At 35.0% G+C, this 10,032-nt stretch overlaps 1 protein-coding gene across 1 annotated transcript; it reads right to left on the bottom strand.

Moving 5' to 3' along the window:
- Positions 1-2,944: 2,944 nt before the first annotated feature.
- On the bottom strand, positions 2,945-9,787 carry LOC146000613 (uncharacterized). Its single transcript, XM_083138369.1, has 2 exons — positions 9,203-9,787; positions 2,945-3,040 (listed from the first exon to the last, which is right to left on the bottom strand). The coding sequence occupies exons 1-2, from the start codon at positions 9,785-9,787 to the stop codon at positions 2,945-2,947; spliced, it is 681 nt and encodes a 226-aa protein (XP_082994495.1).
- Positions 9,788-10,032: the final 245 nt, after the last annotated feature.

The raw sequence follows: 10,032 nt of genomic DNA, 5'->3' as shown, positions 1-10,032 counted from the left end.
GGTTTTGGCCTGTAAGTATATATTTAGTTTTCTCTTTGTTAACTTCCAAACCTATCTCTTTAGCAGATTTGAAAAATATTTTAGCATTATTCTTAATTGTATTTATATCATCCCCTAATAAGTCTATATCATCTGCATATGCTAACAACAATTGGAAGTCTCGCCAGAAGAATTTATCATTTCTGATGTATAACTGGACACAAATCCCCAGAAAGTTATTGTAATACAAGGTTCGCCAATAAAATAAACATTATTTTTTTTTAGGAAAGAAAACAAGTAATTACTTTCAAATGACTTTATCACCTTCAAAATAATCACCAGGAGTCAATATACTTTTACCAGCATTTGTACAGGTCTTGAAAACACTGTTGATAGTCATTGACAGTACGTGTTTGCAAAATGTGTGTAACATTTAATTTAATGTACGTGATGTCATCAAATCTTTGCCCTTTCATAGGCATCTTAAGGTTTAAAAAAAGGAAAAAATCAGCAGGCGATAAGTCCGGTGAATATGGAGGGTGATTAATCACTGTTACTCAATGCTTAGCAAGGTATTGTTGTACAGACAATGTGGTATGAGGCCAAGAATTATCGTGTAACAGAAACCATTGGCCAGAATCACAGAGGTCCTTCTTAACCTGCTTCATCCTGTTTCTGAGGCTACCAAACACTTCTCTGTAATACCACTGATTGATTGTTTGGTTTTCAGAAACAAATTCATGGTGGATCAGTCCTTCACACTTTCTCCACATTGTCATCATTCCTTGACGTTAAAGGGCGTCCTGATCATGATTCATCCTTGACACTTTCACGTCCACCTTTGAAACGATTTTACCAGTTATACACCTGGGTTCTTGATAATATTGCATCATCATACACTGCCCGTATCATCTGTAAACGATTTACCCAATTTGTAACAAAACTTTATGTTGTAACATTGTTCCATCTTGGTGCACGTATTTTGTACACTGCCTGCACACGACGTGCATCTGACAAACAATTGCCTCAATACTGACTGCCTGTAACAGGTTGAAACATGCACTGATGGGAAGTTTAAATATAGCTGTTTGCAGTGTTGCCAGAATACAGTACCTTTTTTTTTTTTTTTTTGACAGTTCAGTTTCTTTATGGGCGACCTTGTACTTAATTTACTATATACTGCATAGTATATGCAGCTTTCAACTCCACACAGTCTTGGAAAATGGTGAACAACTGAAGCACTCTAGGATATGGAAGCTCCTAATCACCACAAGCCTGCACAAGTTCTCTGTGATACTTAACAGCATTTCTTCCATTGAATTTTGATCAAAGATTGTTCTTCTTTTGTGAGAACATTGTTTTATAGCACACTACATAATAAGCCTACAGTTAGCACAGTGCTGCAACTCATGGCAATCTATGGAACTACAACATGTCACCTGTAGAGGCAGGAATAACTCCAATATCAGAATCCACCATTCATTGTTGCTACCAGTGACAACCAGTGGACATATTGTTGAGCAATAACACTTTTAAAAATGATCCTCATAATGTGAGTTCTCATGAAACATTGCATCGAGAAAAGTGTTTACTTGCTCATAACAACTACAAATTGACAGGTTATTTCTAAAATTCAAGCTAATCGCACGTGTCGAAATAGAAAGATTTACAAACATTTGATACTAGTCATGTATCTAGTTTTATAGTTTTTGATATTCAACATGATGTAAGAAATTATCGAATTGTACATTCTGATAATGCTCAATATAGTTAATCAATTTCTATGAATTAGTACTTGACAATATTCACTGAAACTGGATCTTTCTGAAACTTATTTATGTGATTAAATGGTTGAAATGAGTAGATAGACACATATCATTCACATGCGGGTTTTAATGTTTATCTGATACCAGTTCTACTGTACCGCTAATGGCAGATTGAAAACATGGGGGATAATTTTCCTTCTTTATGGAAGAGATAAATATTTGGTTATGAGACAAAGGGAATCAGATATCTAACGAGAATGAAGAGATACAAAGAGAGAAATAATATAGTAGTAAATAAGAGGATTTAAGGCCTTGATTTATTTATTTATTTATGCTAGTATTATCATGCTGAAAAACAGCTGGCTGGCCTTAGTACAGCAGCACATATACATGTAAATATATAAAAGTTATAAATTTATAATACAAGATTGAATGATAAAGATGTGACTGTACAAGAGAAATGGTAAATACAATAAGAGGTACAATAAAATATGAATGATATATACATGATAAGTACATTAAAATAGTGCAGATGAATGATTAAAGTACAATTGTTCTTTAGTCTTGATGAAAATTATTATAACTACTGACTATGGAGTTTAGAAACTCATTATATTTATAATCTGTTGATGTTGTCAATAACAACCCTTTTGTGCATACTTGATATGGTGTAGCTCTTATAGATATTCTGGATAAAAGTGTTGGGACGGATTAGTAACCTTCTAAAATTTTTTCTACGAATTATAGATCATTTCTGTTTCTTCTAGCTGAAAGGTATTGAACTTTTAACTTGTTCAATAGGTTGTCGTAACTATACAATAATTTAAACCGTTTAAATCTAAAATATAAATAGGAAGGAAATTTATTTTGTATATTCTCAATGATGTCACTTTTTTCCACACCACAGGAAAAATTCCATGTCACAGAACTGAATTCCAGAATGGGTCTGACAAATGCCATGTACATAACTAAGAGAAGATGGATGTTGTTCAGACCTTGCCATTTGTTTATGACCCAACCTGTCAGTTTTCCACTTCTTGACACCATATGATTAAGATGCACCTTAAAGCTAAGTTTCCTGTCAAGAAAAACTCCAAGATCCTTAACATCTTCTACAAGACTAAGATTCACATTGTCTATGTTATAATTGTAGCAAGAGTGATGTCTGTCTCTTGAGTGAGAAGGTCAATGCAACTGACTTAGACGAGTTGATTATCATCTAACCACTTCTTAATTGCATTTATGTCCATTTGTAGTTTATAATGGTCATTTACATCATTAATCTCTGCATACAGCTTAAAGTCATCAGCATAAAAAATACAATTCGAATACTTTACAACATCTTCTATATCATTTAGAAATAATATAAACATTATGGGACTCAGGGGAGACCCTTGAGGTACACCTTTGTTGATAAAACCAAGTTTAGAAAGAGCATTTTGAAACCTGACTTTAAATAATCTGTGCCTAAGATAATTACTAAACCATTTAAAATAAATTTATGTACAACCATAGTTGCTAAGTTTAGCAACCAATGCTTTATGGTTCACAAAAATCAAAAGCCTTAGACAGATCTAGGTAGATAATAATCTAATTGGTGCCTATTGCTAAAAGCCTGAGAGATGGCAGTTAAGAATACTGAATGATTTGTACTAATTGATCTCCCAGCCATAAATCCATGTTAGTTGATACTAATCTTATTCTTAAAATTAAAATAGTGTGATTTGAAAATAATCTGTTCGAACAACTTACTAAAAATATTAATAATTGAAATGGGTCTAAAATTAGATTCCTCAATGTTCCTTTGGTATAGGAATAAATGTTACTTCTTTCCAAATTTTAAGGTATGTACCACTTGATAGAGGCCTGTTGAAGATGCTGCACAAAATAGGAGCAAGTAAATTACTGCACCCTTTGAAAATATAATTAGGAATGCATTGAATGCCAGAATCACTTCTGGGTTTAAGTTTACGAAAAGCATATAAGATATCCTTTTCATCATTAACTGGAAAAATATTAGCTTAGTAGACCACTCTTTATTTGCATAATTACCATTTGAAGGAAGAGAAAAATTCTTTTCGAACATTTCACAAAATGTATCAGCTATGTGAGTGGTTCTCCTTTCATTTGCTATCCAAATGGATACAACGCCATGCAAACTGTCGAAAATTGTTACGTTATCACAGCATACTTCAGTGACACAGATACAAATTGCTACAGAATGTGGTGTCGGATGGGGTACGGTTAATTCAATTTTGAAACAATACCGAGAGACTGGATCCATCGAGCCTCAAAGCAAGGGAAAATGTGGTCGCAAACGGAAAACTTCATTGCAGGATGAACGAATTGTTATTAGAAAAAGCAAACAGAACCCCAGATTCTTCGCTGTTTCGGGTGGTGCTTTTGGGTGCCTCACGTGGTATATACAGGGAGGTTATTTCAGTCATTCACCGCCAGAGTGACGGCCGTTCCACGGACTCTTCATGCAACAGGTCCCGGCAAATTGCGTTCAGGAAGTCCGTAACAGAAACCGCTTGTTATGTAATGTTTCCACTTTTCACAATTACAGTTACAATTACAATTGAAATAAGCACGTACCTTGTCGCACGGATGCAGGAAAAGGTGTCCTCCCAAATACAAATATTTCCGGCACCTTATTTCTGACATCTAATCTTAGATTAGACATTGCTACTTTATCCTCAGTTGACAGAAAGGGAAGACAGCATCCCGGCGCATAAAGCAAACCGAAAGCATAAAATGATATTTAAAAGTAATAATAATGATGATCACTAACCTCCTGTGTTATAAGAGATGTTGAAAATTACTTCCTTCAACAGCAATACAACACGTTTCTTAGGTTCAAGAGATCCTGTCTATCGTAATCCCTGACCACTTTTCTGCAAGAATTCGTTTTCACGTAATTATCGTACATAAAAACTCTATGTTCAAGACTATATTTGTTTAACGACATAAGTAATGAATGAATAACAATTAACACACAATAAAGCACTGGCCACGAGTAAGCACATTACAATAACACAGTATAAGCAACACGCTTACTGATAAATGAACAGAAGTGAACATGAATGTACACTGACGTCTGGTAGCCGACAGTGTTGCTAACCATTTTTCGGCAATGTCCCTACAGACGTAGTCAAAATGTCCCTACAACTGACCAAATGTCCCTACGCCAAGTAAAGTGACTAAAAAAAAACACCTCATGAGCATGCAAACAGAAGATAAAATATACACATTTACTTACCAAATCTTTCTGCTCGGTGCTTCCACAATTAATGAAGGAGCGAATTTACAATACAGGACCTCTCCCCGATTTTTTGTAATATTTCGCATACTCACTAATTGAGGCCTCCTAATCACGAATTTGAAGTTAAAATTTGGGGGGTCACATGTAGAAATTGCAAAATAAGTGACATTGAGTGGTCCGCGATCGGCACGATTGCTTATTATTTACCGGAAGATTTTGTGTTTCCAATACTTAAAAAACGAAATATACATTCCTGATATTACTACGACCCCAAATTTTAACTATGTTTGCCTATCCTAACCTAACCTAACCGTACCTGAATGGTTCGTGGGGCTATCCGTCAATGGTTTGTTGGGCTACCCGTGCATGTTTTTTTCGAGCCCAAATTTTAACTATGTTTGCCTAACCTAACTTAACCTAAACTTACCGAGAATGGTCAGTGGGGCTATTCCTAAATGGTTTTGCGGTAATTGTGATTACGAACCGATAAAAAATATTATTTTCGTAGCACTTTAACGGCAAACGTTCATCATCGAAGACGCCATTTTTGTATCCTGCAATTTTATGATTGATGTACTGTTGCCAAATTTACCTGTAATCAAATCAGTTCTTCTACATCGTGATTGTCGCTGTCACATGTAAGCACGTTCTTTGGGCAATATACTGAAATCCATAAGTTTATTAATTAGCCCACAGCCATCCTCCTGCACACTCCACCTAACAATCTGTTCAACATTAACAACTTTTTTACTGTTCTCTTCCGCCATTCTTACACGATCCATGCTCTCCAAGTATGAAATCAACAGTGTGGCAACGCTGTAGACAGCGTAACTAATTGTAATTTGTTCATATCAACAAATATGGCTACCATACTTGTATACGGAGAATCATTGCGAGAATTGAAAAGCTTATTTTACAACTTCTACACGTTAATGAACATTTTTTCCCCCTCACCCCAACATGTTAACTTGAGATAAATAATCACGAATAATTATTTCGTGAGTATAAGACGTAGCATAGAAATTACAGAAGGGTCCGGTATTGTAAATTCTTGCCTTAATGAATAATAGGGGTGTGCTGGACAGAATTTTTTAGGTCGGGACGGGATCGGGACGGTAATTTTTTTAAATCCCGACATTCGGGACTGAAAAATTTGCAATTTCCCGACCAAGTCGGAAAATTTTCTGGACGGGAAATGTTCGAAATTTCCCGAAGCACTGGAAATCTCGAATTTTACAAGTCATTTTCACTTTAAGTGATTGTTTTTGCATTTCTAGAATAAAAACTTACAACTTTCGATAAGTTCCAGAAACTTACAAGGCAGAAAACGTCGAGAATTAACGACTTTTTAAAGTAAAGAATCCAGCACACCCCTAATGAATAACGTTGAGTCGTTTACTGTTGATTATGTTATTTGAAGTCATACATGCTGCTGCTGTGAAGAGATAGATGTTGGTTGGTGATGCTGTATTTCCTGCATTCTTTAACAATTTTGGTCCCATTTTATTTCCCTTTTTTGTTTTTGTATCACTTAACATTGAAAATATTCTTTCCGTTTCCGCGTTAGAATGCGGCACTATTTTCGCGAGAGTGGAAATGTTTTCAAAAAGGAACTTGCCTTGAAAGTTTTTGGTAACCGATAACATGTTCCAAAATTCTGATGGAGATCTGTTAGTTAGTTCTTTTTTCTCCTCCCCGCTAAAGTATCCAGATAAACTAATTCATAAAATGTAATTTACCAAGATTGAAAAAAGTACCTACGTTTTCCCTCATTTGGCAAAATCTGTCCCTACGTTCCTACGCGGGCGAAATTTAGTGAAAAGTCCCTATGCGTAGGGACATGTCCCTACGGTTGGCATCACTGCCGACACGTGCAGTATGAAGCGCCCTCTCGCGGCTGACAACTCACCCAACCCCCGATAAGCTGCAGGCGCTGTCGCGACAACTGAGAATAAAGTAGCGATGACTAATCTAAGATTAGATGTCAGAAATAAGGTGCCAGAAATATTTGTATTTGGGAGGACACCTTTTCCTGCATCCGTGCGACAAGGTACGTGCTTATTTCAATTGTAATTGTAACTGTAATTGTGAAAAGTGGAAACATTACAAAACAAGCGGTTTCTGTTACGGACTTCCTGAACGCAATTTTCCGGGACCTGTTGCATGAAGAGTCCGCGGAACGGCCGTCACTCTGGCGGTGAACGACTGAAATAACCTCCCTGTATATATATATATATATGTACCCATTGTACCCTATGTGTTCATAAAGATTTAGTTTTGCCGTATGTGTTTGCATAAGTTGTTGGTTTGTTTCAATTCTTGAAGCTTTAATTGCATTAAAAATCTGATGATGGAAAATTTCCTTATGCATCCTGCATCCTACTCTACAAGAATACAATTGCTAAAGTAGTGTGAACATGACGATCAATAAATTCTCAGAAATAGTGTAATATGTTTTATCCTTGTTGGTTAAGTACAGAGTAATAGGAATACTGATAAATGTATGACATTTCTCCTTCTTTAGTGCACAATGGTTATGGCTTGCAAGATCCCCCCTCTTTCTTCCTCCCTTCCCATTGTTTCTCTATCTCTTTCTTCATGTTCTATTTTTCTATTTTTCTGTATCTTTCTTTCTCTCCATTTGTCTTCCTTGGTGAATCTTTATTTTTCTGTTTATTTTTTTATCTATGCTTCTGTATTTATTTTTACCTTCATCTCGGTTTTTCTCCTATTGTCTCTCTACCATGTTCCCATTTTCTTTATATATATTTGTCCCCCCCTCTCTCTCTCTCCCTCTCTCTGTTTCTTGCTCTACTCTAGTTGATTGTAAAATATTAACGATGGGTTAGAGTCCACCCTTAGTCCCAGCCTCTTCTAAACAACGCATCATATTTTTGTGTTTTTATTGTTGAATTGAAAGGTAATTAGGGCTAGTATTTTGAAGATTTCGAATATATCTTCCTTCTGGCAATTCAGAAATATACCTGCTTTCATATTTACTTCATTTGTGACACATTAGCTTTTAAGATGGATCTGTTGGGGTACTTTTGGTTCAATAAGGCAGTTTTGGTCGTTATCTTACATCAGGAGTTTATTATTTTTATTTTAAATTTATTTATGTATAAAAATATTGAATTCTTTTCCTGCATTTAGCCTAATGCTTTTACCTTCCTGGACATGAAAGTTGTTCATTAATTTATTTTATGCCTCAGTAAACTTGCAGCAAATCTTTGTAACATACTACAACTCAAAAATAAGCACTGAGCTCAGATTATAGACCCAGCTGCAACTGATAGTATCTGTAGCGGTAATAAAATAATTATTTTCATTTGTGAATCATATTATTTTCACATTTTAGGTCATAAATTATGAGTTTCCTGGCTAAAATTATTTATTTCTAAAAATATTTTGAGGTCATTTTTAAAGTGTTTAGGTAGAGTTGGAAGGGGTCGAAAAAAAACGGCTTTTCTGAAGAAAAAAAAAGGAGTTTTTTTCCGTGGCTTTTTTGGTTGGGCTTTTTTCGCCTTTTTTCACAAAAGTGTCTCAAATCAATGAAAATACATGAGTTGGCAATATTTTTCCTGTTCTATGGTTTTCGTTTATATCCCTACTGTAAAATAGACACTTATTTCTAATTATAAAATACAATTTACGATATGAAATTCGTAGCTAGATATAAACAGTGTTTTCAAAAAGCTGGCTTTTATGAGGTTCTTTCCGAGTGTTATCTTCATATTTCGGTAGGCTTATTAAATATATCTATGTAGTATAAACATATTCACATAACTAGAGTAGTTTTATATGTGTTTTTAACAGAGTAGTATGATATGATTTTCAATGTTTGAATTTATTATACGAACATGTACATGAAGCAGAAAAGAAAATACTGTTCCACCTTTTGAAAATCTAGTATCAAATCTCTTTAGATTAAAATTTGTGCAAATTAAATAAAATATATTTGTATTCTAGCTTTCACCCTTCTACTGTAAGTATCTACAATAACATACATGTATTTAGCACCCCCCAATGACTCTTTTTCTACAGGTCCACATAAATCCATGTGTATCAAATCTAGTGGTTTCTCACATACATCATTGCTTTGTTTAAAAGGCAGTTGTACAATTTTTCCTTTTGTACATGCATCACACAATTCTAATTTTTCTGAAGTTTGCTTAAAATCTAAATCTCTTACCATATCACTGTCCTTCATCTTATTTAAATATTTTTCATTCAAGTGACCTAATCTTCTTTGCCACATGTAATTTTCATTGTTTACATTAGTTTCCATACTTAAGCATGCATCCTTACAATGACTTACATCTGATCTTACATAAGTCTGTAACGTGTACATACGATTCTTTTCCTGTGCTTCTGACACTAACATGCCATTTTTGTCAATTACCCTTGCACTATTTTTGGAAAACAACACTTCATTATCATGATTCACCAAACCTCTAACTGACGATAAATTCAAACGCAAATCAGGTATATATAATACATCATAAATACACACATCGTGAAGTTGGCAATCATTTGTGACTGTTGATACCTTAATGTCACCTTGCACTTTGGCCTCCATTGATTTTACTTCCTCCGCAAGTTGCACTTCACTTTGCACTTCTCTTCTATTTATCAGCCAGTCTTCTTTATTTGTCATGTGAGATGTACAACCAGAATCTATACACCATACCTGCACATCTCTTCTGTCTTCCTGCATGTCGTATACACTGTAAGCAGCTTCCATGTTGTCTTCGCATGTGAATCCCGTCTGTTTCATTTTTCCCTTCGGTGTTTTAGGAGATGTAGATGCAAATGTAGACGTAGAAGGTCTCCTAACTTGAGCTTTCCCACCTTCTTTATTATGCCAACATTCTTTCGAAAAATGTCCTACTTTTCCACACGTCCAGCATCTTCGCACAGCTTCTTTATTTTTCCAATATTTCTTATCTCATGCCTTGTATGCCTGTTCGGATTTTTCATTGTAGTTCATTTTATGCAACCTAACCTCCTCTTCTTTTAAGG

The sequence above is a fragment of the Lepisma saccharinum genome, chromosome 16, assembly GCF_977018435.1.
Source record: "Lepisma saccharinum chromosome 16, izLepSacc3.1, whole genome shotgun sequence".
Lineage (NCBI taxonomy): Eukaryota > Metazoa > Arthropoda > Insecta > Zygentoma > Lepismatidae > Lepisma > Lepisma saccharinum.
This window is presented reverse-complemented; position numbering and strand designations above follow the sequence as displayed.